We start from the raw sequence: 20,262 nt of genomic DNA, 5'->3' as shown, positions 1-20,262 counted from the left end.
TTCCTAGAACAGTGATTTCTATCCAGATTGACTTACCTCCGCAGGGAATGTTTGTCAGCGTCTCGAGACGTTTTGGCTGTCAAACCTAGGGGAAGGGGAACTGCTGGCACCTTATGGGTGGAGACCAAGGGCGCTGCCATACGTCAGTAGTGCTGAGGCAGAGAAAACCTATCCTAGAGCCCCCTGGATACTGGGAATGGGTTGTCAGACAGCGGGCAGGTGTATAAAGATCTGTATCTGTGACAGAAGATATTCACAGCATTTTAAGTGATTTAATCCATGTGAAGGTACTCTCTTTGTATTAAATGTTCTATTTTTATGATAAAAAAATATCTGTATATGCTTCTGTGCTTAGAAAAGATCTGAAAGGATGTACTCAAAAATGCTCCGATAAGTTCATGGGTAATTTTTGTTTTCTTTGTACCTTTCTGTACTGTGATTTCTTAAAATGGTAACGTGGTATTACTTTATGAGCAGAAAAAGCAGTCAAGCCCTTTGCCTTCAGTGGGAGGAATTTGGGTCTGGACCATAAGTCAAGCTAGTCCGTTTCTTCTCTAGGTGGCCTGGGCCTCTCCAACACCATGTACACACGTCTAGGAGAAATCATCGGCCTGGATGCGTCTATCGCTGTGACCCTGGCAGCGCACCAGGCTATTGGTCTCAAGGTCAAGTGTCTGGGGTTTTTGATGCTTTGTGAAGGTCTGAAGTCATGTGGTGGTGTGGAGGCAGGAGGCTTGCTCAGTTTTACCAGGAAGTGACTTGGGCTTGCTGTCTCAGGGTCTTGGAGGGGGGCCCTGCAGCACTCCCCTGTTATCCTCCTCTCTCCAGCCACACCGGATGGCGCTTGGTCCCCACACCAGCAGCGTTGCTTTGATCACACTGTCCCTTCCCTTGGAATCCTCCTCCTGTCCCCATTGCCTTTGACCCATCCTTTCAGGCCCACAACCGATGCCACTGCCTCCGAGGAGCCTGTCTTCCCCTCACCACTGGAAGCGAGCCTGCGGAGCTCTGGAGTCACAAGGGGCCAGCAGAGCATGTCCTCCCTACTGTTTGTGCACAAGTCTTCCTTACCCCTGGGCTTAGGGCATTTTAGGGCAGGGCCACAGTCACACAGCTTTCAGTGACTGGCCCGCTACTCAGGCTGTCTCTGCTCACTGTAGAAAGTCAGAGAGGCCAAGGGAACAGTGTGCTTGGCCCCCCGACCCTGAGAGCACGTGTGCTCCGAGCAGTCATCCGGTGGAAAGAGCACGCTTCTGCCCGTGGCACAGACTGAGAGGGGGTGGGACGGTTCTGACACTCCTGCTTACCTTCTTTCTGCCAGGCGTGGCCCTGGCACTCCTGTGTCTTCACACGTTACCATCCAAACACCCTTCCAGTGGGTAGCATTACCCCCAGTGTGGAGTTGAGAGGATGGAGGCTCAGAGGAGGGACACCCCGGCCCAAGGCCACCCAGCCTGGAAGCGGAGGAGCGGTGATGACGATCCCTGAGTCCGACTCAAAGCCGTGCCGGTGCTCCAGGCCCAGGCCACGCCGGCGCGTGCACTTCGGGGTGGCTCCTTGGTAGCCCCCCTCGTCCTGCTCAGCAGCAGCTCTCCATTTCCTTCTTGGGGCTGCCGGCTCTGAGCTCAGGCTATTTCCTCTCGCGGGAGTTGTTTTCTCCAGGAGGGGCCACGTTCTGCAAGCACATTTCACACGTTCTTTTCTCCCCATAGCTGATAGCAGCCTCGTGTGTTTGGTTTAGGGGATCATCTTGGCCGGCAACAAGGAGCAGAAGGCGAGATACCTGCCCAAACTGGCATCGGGGGAGCACATCGCTGCCTTCTGTCTGACGGAGCCAAGCAGGTCTGCCCCTTGGCAAGAGGTGCCCCGCGGCAGCCTCCCGGGGCATCTCCCGGGGGCCCTGGGACAAGGGCTGTGGGTTTTGGTGAAGGTGATGGCTTTTCTGTCTTCCCTCCCTGAATCTCCCGGAGAGTCGACTCAGCAACTTTTTTTTTTTTTTTTTTTTTTTTTTTGCCAGTTCTCTCATCTTTACCTTATTTCTCTGTCCCAGTGAAACTTACACATGAGGTAACATACCTGGCAGCACCCATCAAATAATTTTTTTGTGGTCTGCAGTACACCTTACATAGGATAGTGCATTCAGGCTTCTAAGCAACTCTCCAAGTGTGTAGGGCAGGCGGCACTGTCCCCACTGAACAGGTTGGGAACCAAGGTTCAGTGAGGTGGTGTCATCATCCCAAGGTCACACAGCCCGCTTAGGACTCAGGACTTCTGACAGGTCCGTGACTTGGACCATGCTCCATCCTGCTTCCCCTCACTTGGGAACCAGGGGTGCCCTGCACTCCTCCTCACAGGCGCTCAGACGAGCCCGTTCCGCGCACACAACCCCACATTGCAACCTCCGGTCAGGTCGTTTTCACCGCCACTCTCTCGTGTGGTGAAGCAGGGGCGGCCACATCCAGCCTGCCCCCTGTCTCTGTACGTAAGGTGTTACTGGAGCACGCCCTTTGTTTACAGGTTGTTCGGGGCCCCCTCATGCCGCAGTGGCAGAGCTGAATACGTGTCCTCTCTAGCCCTTTCTTTTGAAAAGTTCCCCAGCTCCTATGTTCAAGTACCAAGCTGTTCCTCCTCCCCAGCGTCGCTCTCCTCACCAGTGTGTTCTGTGTCCGCAGTGGGAGCGACGTGGCCTCCATCAAGTCCAGGGCCACGCTGAGCGAGGATAAGAAGCACTACATCCTCAATGGCTCCAAGGTAGCGCTCTGTGGCCCGCTCGGGGTCTGAGCCGCGGCTTTCGCCACGCACTGACCGCCTTCCACACGCCGCGGCTCGTAAAGCGCACACACATCATCTCTTGCCTCGCAGCTCTTGGGTGGATGCGACTCCTTTCTGGAAGAAGGCACTGTGACCAGATTTCAAACACATGCGGAAGTGTAGTGTAGTGAGCTTCCTCTCAGCCGGCACCGGCCTCAGCAGGCCTACCCTAGCCCGCCGTGTTGACTCCATCAGCACGGCCGCCCTGCGTCACATCCCTGAGCGTTTCAGCATCTCTACAAGATGAGACTGTTTAAAAAACAAAGTCAGAATGCCATTGTCACATTTCAGAATTGATCGTTTCTTGGTCTAGTCAGCATTCCAGTTTCCCTGCTTGTCTCTTACCTTTTTATTTTCCAACAATTTGCTTGAATCAAGATCCACGTAAGTTCTATACATTGCAGTTTGGTGAGAAGTGTCTCTATCTTTCTCTCTCCCTCCTCCCCTTTCTTCTTCCCCTCTCCTTCCTGCCTGCTCTGCTTTCTTGAGGCGCCCTGCTTGGTTCTAGAGCCTGAGCTGTCTACCACTGGCTTCCCTTTTGTGTGCAGACACACACACACACAGCCACCTGTGGCTCTTGGGAAATCTGGGGAGACTGGGCTGAACCCCCATCTTCTGTCCACATAGGCTTGACTTCCCCAGAGCCAGGAACTTTATGTCTCTGGCCCGAAGTTTGACAGGCCCCTGGGGTGTCTTGTGGCAAAGGGTGGAACTGAGAGGTGGTACCTAATGGTTCAGTTTTCTCTGAAACCCTTTTTCTTCCCTCAGGTCTGGATCACCAACGGAGGAATGGCCAATATTTTTACTGTGTTTGCAAAGACAGAGGTTGTCGATTCCGACAGCTCAGTAAAAGACAAAATCACAGCATTCATAGTAGAGAGAGACTTTGGTGGAGTCACTAACGGGAAACCTGAGGATAAGTTAGGCATACGCGGCTCCAACAGTAAGTATCACGTGCGTGCATGCAGTGCAGGGTGTGTGTGTGAGAGAGTGAGGGAGAAGGGCCCCTTCAGCCCCATCCCATTCAAGATAAAATGAGATGTAAATAGTTTTGGTTCCACATAAGCATGTCAGCAAAATCACATTAGGAATGCCACAGTGACTGCGGGGCAGTGCCCAGGAGCTCCTTGAAGCTAATTTATTCTTTTAACACACGTCGCTTGTGCCCCTCTCCATATGGGGGCGCTGCTGATCGCCCCGTGGGCACTTTGTCCTGTGAGGGAGGCTGTAGTGGACACCAAGGAGGCAGAGGGGTGTCCTAGGTAAACATTCCACTGCAGGACGCCCCATCTTTCCTGTCTGGAACCTCCTTCCTCTTGCTCTCCCTGGTACCCACCCGGGCCCACCTGCACCCCCCTGGACAGCACTTGGTCCCCATGAGGCTCCCGACCCAACCAGTACTGCCATGGAATCCTCACAAGAGGGACTCTTGACTTCCTAGTTCGGATCGTGGGGTGTCTGTGCTGCAGGGGACTGGAGGCGACCCCTCCAGACCCGCTTATGTCTGCCACCTCTTCTCTGGGGATCCTGGGTTCTGGATGGCAATACTTGCCACATTAGCCTGGTTTGGCGGGGTCAGAGGGCCGTGAGCTCTGACCTGGCTCCACTGCCTAGAAACTTCGTGACCTCAAACAAGCTCATTTACTTTCCTGTGCTTCTATTTCCTTACCTAACGGAAAGGGGTGATGACACAGTGCAGCTGGTGACGTGACCTGGGAGGGGAGTGTTATGACGTCTGTGTAATGCTTCATGCCCATGGAAGCAGGTATTACCTACCACCAGACTCGTGCTGCCTATTGATAATAAGAACATTCCAGCAGAGGAAGGAGCGTGCTCAAAGGCCTAAGATAAAGAGCATGGCGTGCTGGTGGGGGGAAAGGTGGTCAGAGTGACCCAGGTGATGGGGAGAGCAGGCTGGCAGCCCTGCAGCACTGCGGGGCCAGCGTCCACACCGAAGTCAGGGTAGGCGGTGCCCCTGGGATCGTTCGGTGGCCCCATGGGAGTGGATTGAGTGGCCCAGGGTGAGGTCAGAGAGGGCGGTGGGGTCCTCCCCACACTCTACAGCCTGTGAAGGAATTAGAGCCACCAGGACGAGGGCCTGGCTCCATAGCCCATGTGTTATAAAACACGACCAGCAGCCAGAGAGACGATTTCATTGTGTTTCACAACCAAGCCATTGAAATAGTAGAATAAAAAGGCTGCAGACCTGCTCGCTTGCTGTTTGGCTCCTCTTGAGCCGCGACCTTCTTTGTCCCGAGTCTCCCATTTCTACCGGTGTGAAGTTGCTGGGAGCTGCAGTGTGTGTGACAGTGGACGAAACCATGCTGCTACAGAAGCGCCTGTTCGACCCACCTCCGTCCTCACCGCTGCCACGCTTTCCCCTCTCTGCCTGCCCCCGCACACCGAGCGCGTCCTCACTTCGGGGTCTGCCACCGTCCCCTGTCTGAGAAAGCACGCCAGCGCGCAGCTGACAGCGAGCCTCTCTCCGGCCTGGGCAGCCTGCTCCGGGCTGTGGGTAGGGTCCCGGTGCGCCACGTGTGTGTACCATGCGGGGCTTGTTCTCACAGCAGATCAGGAGAGCCCCTGGGGGGCCGAGCCGGACCACACAGCACAGGAAGGCCGGGGCTCAGGTTGGGTGGGCTCTGTGCCCCTGGCAAGAGCTGGCGGGGCAAGGCAGGGAAGGGCCGTCAGCTCCTGCAGAGCCACGGTGCGGGCTCCCAGTGCATCTGAGTTAAGTGGGACCTGTACTCCCAGCAAGTCCAGGGACCTTAGAAGGGCCGTGCCGCCTGCTTTCATGGTTCCGCCTGCGGTTCGTGCTCCTCCAGACTCCGCCGAGCGTCACCTCAGAAGAGCCTGATGGAAGCCCTAACATAAATGTTATTTGCCCCCCTCCAGCTTCGGATCCTGGCACCACCCGCTCTCTCATCTGTAGTACCTACAGCATCATCACTTCCCTAGCAAAGTAGGGGCTCCACATGGACAGGGACCTTGTCTTTCTCTACTGTTCTTTCAGTAGCTGGAGAATGAGTGGACGCGTGAATGAATGACATCTCACGCCTATGGGTCAAGGGCGAGCGCTCTGCATTCGTCAGGTAAGGCCTTCAATTTCATCTTTTTCAGCTTGCGCGGTGCATTTTGAAAACACCAGGGTGCCCATCGAAAACGTCCTTGGAGAAGTCGGAGGCGGGTTTAAGGTGCGTGTGAGAGCAGCGCCCGTGAGGGCCGCACGGTTCATGGTTAGCTCGTTGGCCCCCAGCCCTGTCCATCCCTGCTTGTAGAGCAGGCCAGCGCATGCCTGCCAGATGACTGCGTGTGGGTCTCCGACGGGAAGTCAGCAGAGTGCAGAAGGAGGCTCCCAGAAGGGGAGTGTGGTTCTGCGAGGCTTCACTTGCCTTGAGTAGGGGTAGGAGTCCTCTCTCCATCAAGTGAAGGAAAGCAGGCCAGCGGGCACTGACAGAGCCCAGGCTCTCGGAGCGCACAGCCCTGCGTCCTGAGGCCCTGCCCAGATTTGTTTCTTAGAGTCCGATTTATTATTTTTTTTAATTGACATAAAACTCACATCACATAAATTTAACAATTTTCAGATGTACGCGTGGGTGTTATTCACTACGTTGTACAACCATCACCATGGTCTAATTCTGGAACATTTTCATCATCCCAGAAAGAAATGCCGTATCTTCTCATTTCCCCTTTCCCAGTCTCTGGCAATCGCTACTTTACTTTCTGTTTCTCTGGATTTGCCTGTTTGAACATTTCATGTAAATGGAATCCATATGCGACCTCTTGTGTCTGGCTTCTTTCACTTAGCATAATGTTTTCAAGGTTTATCCATGTCGTAGCACTTGCCATTCCTTTCTGTAGCTGAATAATACTCCATCGTAGGGACACACCACATGGGTCCGTTCGTGAGCTCATGGACGTTTGGACTGTTCCCACATTGGGACTATTACCAGTAAAGCTGCTGTGAACATTCATATACAAGTCTTTGCGTGAACAGTACGTTTTCAGTGCTTTTGGGTATCCGTACCCAGAAGGAGCATTGCTGGGTCATATGGGGACTGTATGTTGTTTGGGGAGCTGCCAGACCGTTTTCCATAGCGGCTGCACCACGCTACATTGCCAGCAGCAGCGTACGGGGCCCAGTTTCTCCACATCCTCACCAGTACTCGTTATTGGGCATTTTTAAAATTCTAGCCATCTCACAGGATGTGACGTGGTATCTCATTGTGGTTTGGCTTACATTTTCCTAATGACTGATAAGGTTGAGCATCTTTTCATGTGCTTTTTGGCCATTTATACATCTTCTTTGGAGAAACGTATTTCAGATCCTTTGCCCATTTTTTTTTTAAGCTTTATTTATTTTTTTTAGTAATCTCTACACCCAACATGGGGTTGAACTCATGACCCCGAAATTAAGAGTCGCACACTCCCACTGACTGAGCCACCCAGGCGCCCCCTCCTTTACCCATTTTTAAACTGCTGTTTGTCTTTATTCTTGCCCAGCCCTAATTTACCAGGTGACCTGGGCAAGTATCTTCGCTCTGGGGAGCCCCACCCACCTTGGCTTAAAGCAGGGATCATAGCAATACCTTTCTCCCTTCCTGGGTATTAATGAGAATCTGATAAATTCGCTCAGCCAGAGCTCCTGGCTGGAGGCTGCTTGGTGAATGTGGACCAAAGACTTGAGTGGTGAAAGGACTGAAAGAGAGCAGTGTGTGCACAGTGGCATGTTTATTATTTGTGTAACCCAGATGTTACATACAGATGAGGGAATATAGATGGGTAAAATGAAATCACCTGAAGCTCGATCCCAAGAGAGTTGCTATTCATCATTCAATTTGGGTGCTTATCTTTCTAGACCTTTTTAGTTAGTTAGTTAGTTAGTTAAAGTAGGCTCCACTCCAGCGTGGAGCCCAACATGGGACTTGAACTCACAACCCTGAGATCAAGACCTGAGCTGAGATCAAGAGTCAGACATTTAACTGAGTGCGCCACCTTTCTAGACCTTTTTAAAGAGCATACATCTCTTAAACGTTTGGTAATACTGTTTGTGTAATATAGCCTGTATTCTTTCACTTATCAAGAAATCATACTCTTCATGCTAGTAAATGTATATCGCTAGTATTTAACACTGCAGAGTATTTCTTTGTATGGTGACGGCACATTTGATGTTCCCAGGTTCCCGGGGTCAGACATCTAACACTGTTTTCTCCTCTTTCCTACTCAGAACCGTATCGCGTGGTGTATCTCCTTGCTTATATCTGTGCACCCTTACCTGATTATTTCCAGCGTTTAAGCACCCAGCAGTAGGTTTTCCAGGTCAGAGGGCACAAACATTTTTAATTGTCGGCCCCTGCTTCCAGGTCTCGTGTGTGGAGTTGGGCTGGCTCCTGTATGGGAATGCCCCTTGCCCTAGTCCTTTCCACGCTGCATGGAAACATTTTTCCCCATTGTGTTAGATGTAAAAAACAATTGTTTTAATATGCAAAAGAAAATCGATTTCCAAAACCCTTTCTTTGTTATTAGTAGGATTGCTTGCCCGTGGGCCTAAATGCTAAAAAGTGAGCGATTCTGGAGACCACAGAGTGGTCAGCGGCCAGGTGAAAACTGCCTGGCTGAAGTGGGGGAAAGGAAGTGCCGCCTCCTGTGGGCAGTCCGGGCTTGTATCCATAGGCAGACCTTCGAGGCGTGGAGGCCGTTAGTGAATGCTGGACAGGGGCTGCGGGAAGCGTGGATTGTGTCTCACTTCCGGCAAGTGCAGTGTAGAACGCTGTCGTAGAAATGGCAGAAGGTGACGTCTTCGGTAGAGAAGCTGGTAAAGCGTGCAGGTGCTGCGCAGGCAGAGGGGAGGCCCCACGGTCAAGAGGTGGGTTGATATTTGAGCTTAGGAACCCCTCTTGAAGAAGGGCGAAATCTGTTAGGTCTTTGATCCTCTGGGGAATGAGATCTAGTCTCAAATCCTTTTTTCTTTCAATTTTCTTTTCTTTTGTTTTTAAATGAGGGTAAGAAGAAATTCTGAAGGGGCCATGAAATGGATTTCTTTCATAAAACTGCGAGCTGGCTTTTGCAAGCCCATGTGGGCAAAGGGGATGGAGGTGGGAGAATTCACTCGCTCCTCCTACTCCTGGCAGGTCCCGAGACCAGTGCACACCCGCAGCCTGAGATGCAGGCAGTCTAAGGTCAGAGGCACGGCCCCAGGAGGAGGCAGGGCCAGATCAGGGTGTCACACTGTGGTGGGACATAACCGCGCCCGCTCCTGCATCCAGGACTTGGGGCTGGCCTTGTTCCCGCATTCCCCAGTCCCTTAGCACTCAGCAGGTGGAATCTGCACTGGCCGCTCCCAGTTGTTGGAGCAGTAGTTTCCAACCTCACAGCATCTGCTTTGACATTCTCCCGTTCAGGTTAACAAGTGATCATAAATTGAGAATCAGTTGCATGATTTATACATCCAAGTCACACATAAGCGTTCAGTACAAAGCAGTAATACGCTTGGCGTTGAGCTTCTAGGAAAACTGGTGGTCACAGACTCCCTTTCAGCCCCAGGCTGTCTTTGAGGCCTCCTAGTTGGTGGCGTGGTAGGGGCTTGGCGGGTCACCGCTGTCCTTCAGGAGGCTCGTGCTGGTGGGACGGTCTAGGAAGCTTGCAGGGTGTACCCAGTAGGTCTTAGTTTCTGCCCCTCCGCTGAGGACTAAGATTGGCCTGTTCTCCTAGAATAATGTCTGGTTCCTCTATCGGGGTGACTCCAGGGATGTTTGTGACTGAGTTACCTTGTTGGGACGTGTTGGGACCACACTGTCTCCCAGCCTGGTGGGGATTGGCAGGTCGATTAACTTGCCCAGGTGCTGGCACAGGATTCTCCAGAGACTTGCCTTTTGTTCTCAAGAAACCATCTGGTGAGAATAGATAAGCAGCGCCGTGCTCTGTCACCTGTGGTCCTCCAGGACCTTTGGGCTTTTCCCAGCACGGCAGGGGTGAGCGGGACGCTTGGGGAGTGCAGCGGCCGTGAGCTGCCCCTCTCTCCCTGCAGGTGGCCATGAGCACCCTGAACAGCGGGAGGTTCAGCATGGGCAGCATGGTGGCCGGGTTGCTCAAGAAACTGATCGGTAGGTAAGTCAGGGACCGGAGCCTCCGTGGCGCGGTCTCGCCCCTACAGCCCCCACTCCGCCCCGGAGGCGCTACCGTGTCCTCACAGCAGGCCACTGATGAGCCGGCCTTCCGCCGGACAGACAGCCCAGCTGCAGTGTAAGATTCGGACTTTGGTTAGACCAAAAAATGTGGTCAGTCTGCCCCCAAGTGGTTCATGTTCCTTTTCGCACGCCTCTGTTTCGTCTACTCAGAGAGGATCAGGGGAGTGGGGGAGTGGACGGTCTGTCCGAGGTCAAGGGGTTGCTGCTCTGACCACGGAGAACAGCTGCTTCACAAACACCCAGATGGGAGCAAGACGTCAGTGTGATTCTCACAAGATGCCCGTTTCGTAGGAGCCTCGGGGAGGAGTGGAACTCTCATCACTCGGCCTCGGGATCTTCCTTTTGTTTTTTCTGTTAGCATACCTGAAACCTAGAGTACTCTGTCAGTGAACTTAGAACAGCCCTGTAGGGTTTTTGCTGGGCACGGATGTCATCACCATCTTAGCTTTGTGGAAGTGACTGCGGGGAAAGGCCCGGGGCCCTGGCTGTGGGGTGCTGGCCCAGTGCTTATGAAGTTGCTCCGAGTTCAGGGCCAGGCGGGGACAGGGAGGCTTTGTTTGCAGCTCTCACCTCCATCTCGCAGATGAGAGCCGGCGGCTCAGAGAGGGTAAGTGGTTTGCCCGAGGCTGCTCATCTGGGCTTAAAAGCTGATCCTGTCAGACTCCAGACTCAGGGCTCGGCTCACTTTGCTGGAGCGCCTTGGGCCTCTGCTTCCCCATCAGGAAAACTCCGTGCAAGAGCTTCGTAGGGACTCTCATGGTCAGCCTGCCCCCAAAGGATGTAGACTCTTGATGAGACTGACTGCAGGCCGGTGGGGGCAGGGGGGGGCTGGCGTTTGCCGCTGCCCGCTGGGAGGCCGCCGTGTTCTCTCGGGTGCCTTCAGAGCTGGGTAGCCCGTTCACAGCTTTACCCATGATGGCTGCCCTCCTGCTCTGGCGACGGACAGCTTGACAGGCGTGAGCCTGCTCCTGTCGGGTGCTTCCGGGGCCCTGGCTCTGCGCTGGATGCCGTACTTTACACCTGCGACTCTGGCAGCCTTGGCAGCAATGCTGTGAGGTCGGTGGTGTTCAGGGGTGGTAGTTGCTTGGCCCGGCCTACCGTCTGGTAAGAAAAAGCGCCAGATTCAGGCCTGTCCGACTCTAAACTCTGCTTCTGTTCCTGTCTGCTGCTGTAGGCACCCCTGAGTGTGAGCAGCCTTTCCTCTGACCACATACACTAGGAAGGGGCAGCGCTGTCTTGCAGGGCGTTTGGTCTCAGCAGACCTGTTTCTCCTAGTTCCTGCCTGAGGGTTTGCAGGGTAATGGTGATGGCCTTAGGAAATCATTTTACGATAGCCAGAAAATGGTTCTCTTTAATGACTCTGCTCTTCTTCAGAAATGACTGCTGCGTATGCCTGCATGAGGAAACAGTTCAACAAGAGCCTCAGTGAATTTGGACTGATTCAGGTACTGAAGGCTGCGGGTGCCGCATGTGTTGACTTCACGTGTGGGCATGACAACTGTGCTGCTGTGGTCTGTGCCGGGGACTCGCGCGCAGTGATTGGGAAGAAGACGAGATAAGGCTTCATTTAACGTGGCTCCCTGTCACGAGTGCTGGGGCTTGGTGCTCTTCGGCACTGAGGCTCTGAACTTCATTGCCCTCTCTGCTGGCTGGCACATCTGGGTCTCGGCAGATGCACATTGTCTTTTGATTGTGTTTTTTTCTGAACACCCCAGGAGAAGTTTGCCCTGATGGCCCAGAAGGCTTATGTAATGGAAAGCATGGCCTACCTCACTGCGGGGATGCTGGACCAACCGGGGTTTCCCGACTGCTCCATCGAGGCTGCCATGGTGAAGGTAAATCCCTGACCAGCCTGGGAGACCCAGAACAGCTCCTTAGCTGCGGCCTTTCAGACCCAGTGTTCCCTGCCGTCTTCCTCTTCTCGTTAGCTTATAGGTCAGTTTATCATTGGTCCAGTATTTATGATGTCCCCGCCACGTGCCAGGCATGGCCCTAGGCTGCAGCTGGGGAGGCCAGCATGGCACAGGAGAAACAGCAAAGAACAATGGCCAGTTGAGTGCCAAGAGACACAGGACAGTGTCTCCCCAGCACAGTCTGTGCCAGGTTGTCGCCAGTCTGTAGCAGGTAGAGAAAACATAGGCCATGTGTTACAATTTCCCATCAGTATTCAATAGCAGCCAAGCCTTCTTGGGAAGGACTTTATTGTGGGTGGACGGCCTCCACGTCTGTGTGTCCCCCGCAGCCAGGTATCAGGCCAAGCAGCTCACGTGCAGAGGAACGAGCTGTGGGTGAATGGGGCCAGGTGGGCAGGGTCAGGCCTCCTGGAGAGGGAATCTGAGGTGGCTTTTAAAAGGACAGGAGTTTCCTCCGTGTGGAAGATACGGAGTGGGCCCTTCCATCCCAAGGAAGCCTCAGACGTAGGAAGAGTCGCGGTGAGTGAGGAGCCACGACTGGCCGCTGAGGTCCAGAAAGAAAAGGGCCTGCCTGAGGCCACCCAGCGAGGCTGTGCCAGGGCTACCGCCTGGGTCAGTCTCATCCTAGAGCTAGGTTCTCCACGCCGAGCCTCCTCTGTCCCTGGCCACCCTGCCTGGCTGGGGCCCCCATGTGGAAGGCGTGCGGCACTGCTGCCCCCGTGCTAACCGTGTCTCGGCTCCGCGGCAGGTGTTCAGCTCGGAGGGCGCCTGGCAGTGCGTGAGCGAGGCCCTGCAGGTCCTCGGGGGCTCGGGCTACATGAGGGACTACCCGTACGAGCGCTTGCTGCGCGACAGCCGCATCCTGCTCATCTTCGAGGTCAGCACCCCACACCCCGTCGCCCACCCGAGGGCTCCTCCTCACGCCTCTGCGTAGCCCCATTCCCCGGGGGTGGAGGGGAGGCTCGGGGACCAAGCGAGGGCCCTTTCTGCGGAGCCTGCGCTTCTGTTGGCGGTGCTGGGACAAGCAGAGATCTCACGGGAGGCCCGGTTGTGCCTCCAGGGCTCACTCTGGGTCTGCTTTCCTCCTCGGGATAGTGAGGCATCTCAGCGGCGTCCTCTCCACAGGCTTCCCCAGCCCTGACTCCTCCCTCTCTATTTGCTGCCCCCCCTCCATGGGTTCGCAGGCCTAAAGAGGGAATTCAGTGAGTGGGGAGGCCCTGGGTGGGGTAAGAAAAGGGGGGGTTAGGGCCACACAGAAGCCTTTGGGGAGCTGCCCGAGCAGCCTGACGGACCAGAGTGGACTGTGGAATACCCGTGCAGTGAGGGCCTGAGCCACGCCTCCCCTACAGTGGGCTGGAGTCCCGGGAAGCAAGTGCACTTGCCCCTTGGGGGCAGAAACAACTGTGGCCTGGCCAAGGGGAGGGTGGTTTGGGCCAAGGACAGGGAGGTGGACCATGCCAGGCCCAGATAAGGCCTTATCTGCCTGCGCTGGGTAGAATAAGCAAGTCTGTGGGAGCAGTGGGTAGTCCTGGTAGGGGGGAGCTGGGGCAGGTGGTAGAGAAGGTGATGGGGTGGGGGCAGAGGGTAGATGAGAAGGGGAGACAAGTAGCCAGGCTACAGAGGACCTTGGCCGATAAGCAGAAGACTTTGGATCTTAACTGTGCAGGCAGTGGCAGCCGTCAGAGGTTTCTGAGCAACGAATGACTTGAATGTTTTCCCATTCTGGGAAATTCCCCGGGGCTGACATGGGGCGTGGGTTGCAGAGGTGAGACCAGAGGCCAGGTGCATGCAGCAGGAGAGAGAGGTTGACTTCAGAGGCTGTGGAGAGAGAGGGATGGAATCTTAGGATGGTCACGGGGGTGCAGAAGGCAGGCCCGTAGACAAGGCTTGGAGCCTGAGCAACGGTGTGGTTTCTGAAGGGCACCTTCAGCCTGCATGCACGTGGGGCCTGGCTCCTGGGCTCCCCACCCCAGAGGAAGGCCTCATGGCTGCTTTTGCTCCTGGCATGCCCCCCAACATCCCAGCCCTGTGGTCCTCTTCCTTAGATGACAGACAGGATGTGAAGTGACCAGCCTGAGGACACAAGGGGCGCTTTCCCAAGGTGCCCCAGGACTGCTGCTTCCAAGGCCCTGTCCCCTCGGCCCGGTTGAACTCGGTGCTGACCGGGTGGGGCAGAAGCTCTGTGGGGCACAGAGCCCTCAGTGTGAAGCAAATGCTCCCATCCGAGACTGTGCAGGATGGGGCACACCTTAGCCTGCAGGCCTCCAGGCTCTTCTTCTCTCCCGTGGGAGTCTCCTGTCTACCGCCCAGCCTGGCTTCAGGCCTCAGTGCCCAGTGCTGGCAGTGGGGCCCGCGGCACCACCGTGCACAGGGGCGGCCTGCCTCGCGGAGCTAGTCCCAGGTGGTGAGCAGTGCGCGCAGGGACAGCAGCAGGGGAGAGGTGGCCCTCTGGGTACGGATACCTGGCACTGGAGAGAAGCCAGCTCTCATCCTCAGCGGCCAGCGGCTTTCCTGAGGAACCTGGTGGCACACGCCCAGCATCTGCTGTGCCCTGGGCACCAGCAGCCCTCCCTCCTGGGGAAGGTGGTTTCTCCCATTGGAAAGGACTCCTGTGTGGTTGGTGATAGGTGGTAGGTCCTGAGGGTGGCTGCGCTGTCTGGTCAGCCCCCTGCTCGTCCCTGTGGAGGCGGTCGCCAGCGTGTTGCCCTCCCCCTCAGGCCACAGCCCTGCTCCCAGTGTGAGGCTGCTTCCAAAGCGGCAGCTTCCGTGGCACTGGCAAGCGGGCAGCGGGGTGGCCCACCCAGTTACATGCACAGCACAAACGGGGCCGTCCCAGTGGGACCAACTTGACCTCCGTACTGATCTGGCCACAGGGAACCAACGAGATTCTCCGGATGTACATCGCCCTGACAGGCCTGCAGCACGCCGGCCGCATCCTGACTGCAAGGGTCAAGTAGGTGCCAGCCCCACTGTCTGCTCCTCAGGTCCCATCTGCCCATCACAGGTCCATCCTGGGGCGGCAAGAGGGGGTGCTGCCCTGTCCTGGGATGGGGGTCATGGAGCCATGCAGTGCTCAGCTCAGTCAGAGGCTGGCTGGAGGGAGGGAAGGGGACGGGAGCCTTAAAAGCCAGGCTCCAGAGCTTGGCCTTCACCTGCAGGTGGTAGCAGGGGCCGGCTGCCTCAGGAAGCCCTCACTGCCCTCCTCCCCGGCAGCTCCCGTCTCCCACGCTGCAGGGAGCTTTGTTTTCAGAACCTAGGGAATGAGAGGTATCCCTCCAACAGGCGCTGGGCTCCAGGGCTAACACCTTCTCTCTCTCTCTCTTGCTGTTCTTGACCCCCGTCGTGGGGCCGGAGCACTGAGAATCACTGCTGGAGCCAGTAGGGGTTGCTCAGACTCCCAACCTCAGAGCACCAGGGGGGCTGGCTGTGACTGCTGCTGGCGCAGAGCGCTGTGTGCGGCTCTGCCTCAGAGACAGCTGTTCGCTGACAGGCGGGGAGGTGTCCGGCACCCAGCGGGCCCAGGGTGGGGCAGGGCAGCGCCTGCTCCTGAGTTGGTCCCTTTAATGCCTTGGATGGCCGGAGGGAACAGGTGCCAAGGGGGGACCCTGTTGCTGGGCAGTGGGAACCAGCAATGGGGTCTGAGTTCATGGGGCCATGGGCTTTCTGCAGCGACCTTAAACGGGGCAACGTGTCCACTGTCGTTGAGACCATCGGCCAGAGGCTGCGAGACTCCCTGGGCCGAACCGTGGATCTGGGGTTGACAGGGAAGCTGGGAGTGGTGCACCCCAGTGTCGAAGTAAGTGGGGACAGGTGGCATACCCCCCCCTCACGTGGGTGCTCTCCTGATGGATATCCCCTTCCAGAGGGCTGTGACCAGGGTGTTGGGGAGCCTGTCCAGCCTGGTAGCAGAGCCTGGGCCCCAGAGTCCCCGCGGGTGGGATGGGCGCCATGGGGAGGTGGCGCTAAGCGGTCTTTCCCCTGGCGTGCTAGGACAGCGCCCGCAAGCTCGAGGAGAATGCGTATTACTTTGGCCGCACTGTAGAGACGTTGCTACTTCGCTTTGGGAAGGTACCTGGGCCCCTGCAGATCTGGGGATGGCGGGCCTTCTGACTTGGGGGTCAGGGAGATGGGGTGTTTGTCAAGTGTCTGCCTTTGGGACCAGGCCTAGAAAGAAATCTTGGTTACCGTGGAGGAGTGGGACGGGGCTGCCTGTCCCAGGGGCCACTCGGGTGGGTGCCTTCCTAGTAAAGAGAGGTTCCTGGGAGTCGGGATGGCAGCCCCACTTGGGCCCAAATCCAGGGCCCTGATGAGCGGAGCTGTCGCTGCTCAGGGTGACAGGAGGCACAGGAAGCAGCAGCCTGTGGTCTCAGCCAGGCTTCTGGGACCTGATCTCGGCTTGACCCATGCCCAAATCTAGACGGAAGGGAAAATGAGGCAGCCCGTGAGCCAGCCTCTCACAACCCAAAGGGAGAGGCGGTGTTAGCGCCCCTTTACTGAGGCATGAAGTGAGTCTTGGAGGTGGCTGAAGATGGGCCCGGGGAGGGAGGTCTTGGGTTGCGAGTGTCCACCCTGGGCTCTGTGTTCCCAGACCATCGTGGAGGAGCAGATGGTCCTGAAGCGGGTAGCCAACATCCTCATCAACCTGTACGGCATGACGGCCGTGCTGTCGAGGGCCAGCCGCTCGATCCGAATGGGGATCCGAAACCACGACCACGAGGTGAGCCCTCTGCCGGCTTTATCCTCTGCGTTTAATGGGGCCTGGGGGTGGGGGGAGGGGGTCAGTGGGTGGCATGGCCCAGTCGGGAAGCAAGGACCGGGCAAGTCAAGGGCCTCGGCTCAGGCATGGTCCCAGGAGGCCGGCGGGTTTGCTGAGTTGTGGCCGTGGTCAGCACTGGTGGTCAGCTCCGACGAGAAGGCCTGTGCCGCTCAGGACGCGGGGCTGCCCCCTTTTGTCTTTCTGCCTGAGGGAAGAGGGGTAGGTGAGTGATGGGGTCCCAGACCTTGTGCCCTTACCTCGTCTGATGGGCTGGATGCAGTCACTGAGCGCCCACTGCGTGCTAGGTCTTTACGTGCATTGCCCCGCAACAGCCTGTGGGCACTGGGATTACCATGGCCTTCCTGCCATAGAGGAAACTGAGGCTCAGAAGTGTTGAGTAATTTGCTCTTGGGGACAGAGCTAGTTGGGTCAGGGCTGGAATTAGAACCTAAGACACTGCCTCCTGAGCCAGGCCTTTTGACCTCAGCCAAGCTGCTGAGTTTGTCTGAGTTCCTTGAAACTCACACACCAGTGAGGGGGTACCCTAGGTCATCCTCTTCAACCTTGGTCTTGGCAGGTTCTGCTGGCCAACATCTTCTGTGCAGAAGCTTATTACCAGAATCTCTTCACTCTCTCCCAGCTGGACAAGTGTAAGTAGGGTGGCCTTGGGAGGGAGGGGTGGGCCTGAGTCCAGGTGACTGTTGAAGGCCAGGCTCCCAGGGCCTGCGGGCTGCTCACCAGCCTCTCCCTTGAGTGAGGGCTGGTAAGGTCAGGTTCACCTGTGGCGGGGCTGCCAGACAGGAGCACATACCTTCAGGGGAAGACTGTTAGAGCCCCCGCAGGTGTGGCCCAACAGCCTGGCCCGAGTCTGGCAGCTGCCCAGTGAAGGTTCTCAAAGGAAGGAGGCATTTTACCTGCCTCCAGCTAAAATAAGCCTGCCCTTCTAGCAGGTGTCCCAGGCTTTGGGCCCAGCTCATGGGGCTTTTTGTCTGGAACGCTCCTCCTCTACCGTAGCCACTTGGCCATGTCTGAGAACACCTGGCTCAGATTCTTCTTCTGAACTTCATAGTCGTTTTGGCCTCAGGGCTCCACATCATGTGTCCCCTGCTGTAGAGCCCAGCCCTGTTGCCAAGTGATGGAGGAGAAGCCATCATGGCACCTGCTGAGGAGAGGAGCACATAATTGTATGCAGCTCCTGGCTCCGGAGCTGTTCCCTGTGTCTGTTCCACGCTGTGGCAGGGAGACATAGGCTTGACTGGCGAGAGGGTTTTTCTCCCTGCTCTCACAAGATCCAGAGTTCTTCGGGATTAACAGGATGAGCCCTTTGTTTTTCCGGATGAAGCCCCATCACGTTCCCCTGGGGGTTTGGAAAAGGAGAGTCACCTTTAGGCTCCTTCACAGTAGGTGGGCTCAGTTTGTTTTCAACAAACACGGCAGCAGCAGCAGCCCCAGCAATATTGCTGTGCTCACAGACCGATTCTTTTTTCCTCCCAGATTCTCCAGAAAATCTAGATGAGCAGATTAAGAAAGTGTCCCAGCAGGTCTTAGAGAAGCAAGCCTACATCTGTGCCCACCCTCTGGAAAGGACGGACTGAAGCAAAGGGTCAGTGTTCCCTGCTGCCCCCAGGCCGTGGCCCAGGACAACTTTCTGCGGAAGGTGGAGCACCTGGGGTTTTCCTGGTGGAACCGTTTCTTCCCAGTACGCGCCCGAGGGGCTTCCTCCTGGCCGGAGGGGCACTGCTGCTTGACCTGGCCCTGGGTGCTGAAGACACACACACGATGCATTGGTGACACCTGGGCTTGGAGGGGCTTCCGCTAGTTTAGGAGACGTCACAGTGGCAACGGGCTGGTGTCGCTGCCTCTGGCGGGAGGTTGGCAGGGACCTGTTGAGGCACGGATAGCCACTTCTGCCAGACGGCACGAGCTGCTTGCAGACTGTGCGTTCTCCGGGAACCAGTCTACAAACCGTGTACGTGGAACAGATGCACTTCATAACAAAGATATAAAATGCACAGCTTGTGTTTACCCTTCTAGCCTTTGTGCTGTACTGATCCTGTTTTTCCTCAGAACCCCGAGAGCCAGCTTTTGGTAATGGGTGAAAACCGCTTGGCCTGCTACATGACAGCATAGCTTTTTCCTGCCTGGCGCCTTGCTCTGTGCAGTCTGTACACAACTTGGCCTCCACTCCTGAAAAAGGGGTACAACACAGAATCTTGAGGGGACACTAATAGTCCTTAGCATTTTCTAGGCTGCTTTCTGCTCTTGCCTGCCAGATACCCTGAGTCCCAGCTTGCTCACGCTGGCAAGCTTGGAGCCTTCACCTGGTCCTGGGCAGTTTGGGCCTCCAGAAAACCCACTACAGATGTTGTCTTAAGGTTGGAGAAGTCCAGGCTCCTTCCTTTCCCTTCAAGTTCAAGTCAATCTGCTGTGCGGACGCCTGGGCTGGCCTGAGCACTCTGCCAGGGACTGGGTCACTAATCTTCAAAAGGTACAAGTTGACAAATCCTGTGACACTGGAGGTAACTTTTAGTGAAAGCTGAAGCTCTTTAAGTGTTGTGTTGGTGAGGAAGCATCGCGCACCAAATGGAGAGTACAAAGCTGGTACAGTGCCAGGGACCGGAGGCTGTGCCTGGAGCGCCTTTGCCAGGGAAGCTTGGGAAGCAGCCGTCCAGACCCCATGCCCTGCAGGCAGCCCTTTGGGAAAAGGGGCTTCATTGTAGGCCCTGTGGCATGGGGGCCCTGGTTCACATCTCCCTTTCCCACCTCCTATTTCCGCCTTTTCTTTAAACATGGTGGGAGGAGAGGCCCCCGGCCGTGCTGTCAGCAGACACGGGCTGCCAGACACACCCAGGGAGAGCGGGCTGGGAAGGCCTGCAGCGGAGCCCAGCGGCAGCACTCGGGCCAGGAGGCAATCAGGCATTGCTGGGCCAGGCCACGCCAACAGGTCACAGGAGACCTTCACGCAGCCCCAGAGCCTGGAGCCTGTGCTGAAGAGAGGCAGGAAGGGCCAGACAGAGCAGGGGGAGCCAAATCTCAGCAGCGTGTCGGCACTTCCTCCTGTTTCATGGAGCTGGTACCAGCTGCCCTTTGGTTGGGGGAGGAAGGAAATCCATTTTATCTGCTCTAGCTTTTTAGAAAGGTTTGTCCAGCAAACCTGTCACTAGATAAACTCACTCTTTCTCCCAGTTTCTGGCAACTGGCAAATTTGGGTTCTCTGTCAACCTGTAAGTGATCTGGAGGCCCATCTTCGTAAACAGGATGAGAGGGACCCGTGCTTCTAGACTCCCTCTCTCCCCCACACAGAGGGAGATGGCAACATCATGGAGCAGGAAGGAAGTCAGAAGGTCCCAGAGGTGCCCAGAGCCTCTGGCCCCCAGCTGCTGACCAGGCATCTAGACATGGGTAATGCGTGTTGGGGCTCAGAAAGCCCTTAGACCCATCTCCCAACTTAACATTGTATAAGAAACCAGGCCCAGAGGAGTGCCCGGGCGGCTCAGTCGGGTAAGCAGCCGGCTCTTGATTTTGGCTCAGGTCATGATCTCAGGGTCCTGGGTTCGAGCCCCATGTCAGCCTCCGCACTCAGCAAGGAGTTGGC

The 20,262-nt window shown here is 56.2% G+C and overlaps 2 protein-coding genes across 3 annotated transcripts in view; one reads left to right on the top strand and one right to left on the bottom strand.

Annotated features, from left to right (window-relative positions):
• ACAD9 (acyl-CoA dehydrogenase family member 9) overlaps positions 1 to 20,262 on the top strand; it is a 45,745-nt gene that overhangs the window by 20,313 nt on the left and 5,170 nt on the right. The window contains exons 4-18 of one of the 2 annotated variants that reach the window (XM_040628394.1): positions 559 to 665; positions 1,742 to 1,842; positions 2,673 to 2,751; positions 3,580 to 3,754; positions 5,932 to 6,005; positions 9,839 to 9,914; positions 11,373 to 11,443; positions 11,714 to 11,833; positions 12,660 to 12,788; positions 14,785 to 14,864; positions 15,581 to 15,707; positions 15,902 to 15,979; positions 16,500 to 16,628; positions 17,245 to 17,317; positions 18,162 to 18,270. In XM_040628394.1, coding sequence (XP_040484328.1) covers positions 559 to 665; positions 1,742 to 1,842; positions 2,673 to 2,751; positions 3,580 to 3,754; positions 5,932 to 6,005; positions 9,839 to 9,914; positions 11,373 to 11,443; positions 11,714 to 11,833; positions 12,660 to 12,788; positions 14,785 to 14,864; positions 15,581 to 15,707; positions 15,902 to 15,979; positions 16,500 to 16,628; positions 17,245 to 17,317; positions 18,162 to 18,262 — 1,520 coding nt within the window. In that variant the 3' untranslated portion in view covers positions 18,263 to 18,270. Of the gene's footprint in view, positions 1 to 558; positions 666 to 1,741; positions 1,843 to 2,672; positions 2,752 to 3,579; positions 3,755 to 5,931; positions 6,006 to 9,838; positions 9,915 to 11,372; positions 11,444 to 11,713; positions 11,834 to 12,659; positions 12,789 to 14,784; positions 14,865 to 15,580; positions 15,708 to 15,901; positions 15,980 to 16,499; positions 16,629 to 17,244; positions 17,318 to 18,161; positions 18,701 to 20,262 lie in introns of those variants that run through there. The other variant, XM_040628393.1, reaches the window with a different exon arrangement.
• Positions 16,753 to 20,262, bottom strand: part of CFAP92 (cilia and flagella associated protein 92 (putative)) — a 55,964-nt gene continuing 52,454 nt past the window's right edge. Inside the window, exon 15 of the mRNA XM_040628392.1 lies at positions 16,753 to 16,872. Coding sequence (XP_040484326.1) covers positions 16,838 to 16,872 — 35 coding nt within the window. The 3' untranslated portion in view covers positions 16,753 to 16,837. The remainder of the gene's footprint in view (positions 16,873 to 20,262) is intronic.

The sequence above is a fragment of the Ursus maritimus genome, unplaced genomic scaffold (genome assembly GCF_017311325.1).
Source record: "Ursus maritimus isolate PB19 unplaced genomic scaffold, ASM1731132v1 scaffold_14, whole genome shotgun sequence".
Classification (NCBI taxonomy): Eukaryota; Metazoa; Chordata; class Mammalia; order Carnivora; family Ursidae; genus Ursus; species Ursus maritimus.
This window is presented reverse-complemented; position numbering and strand designations above follow the sequence as displayed.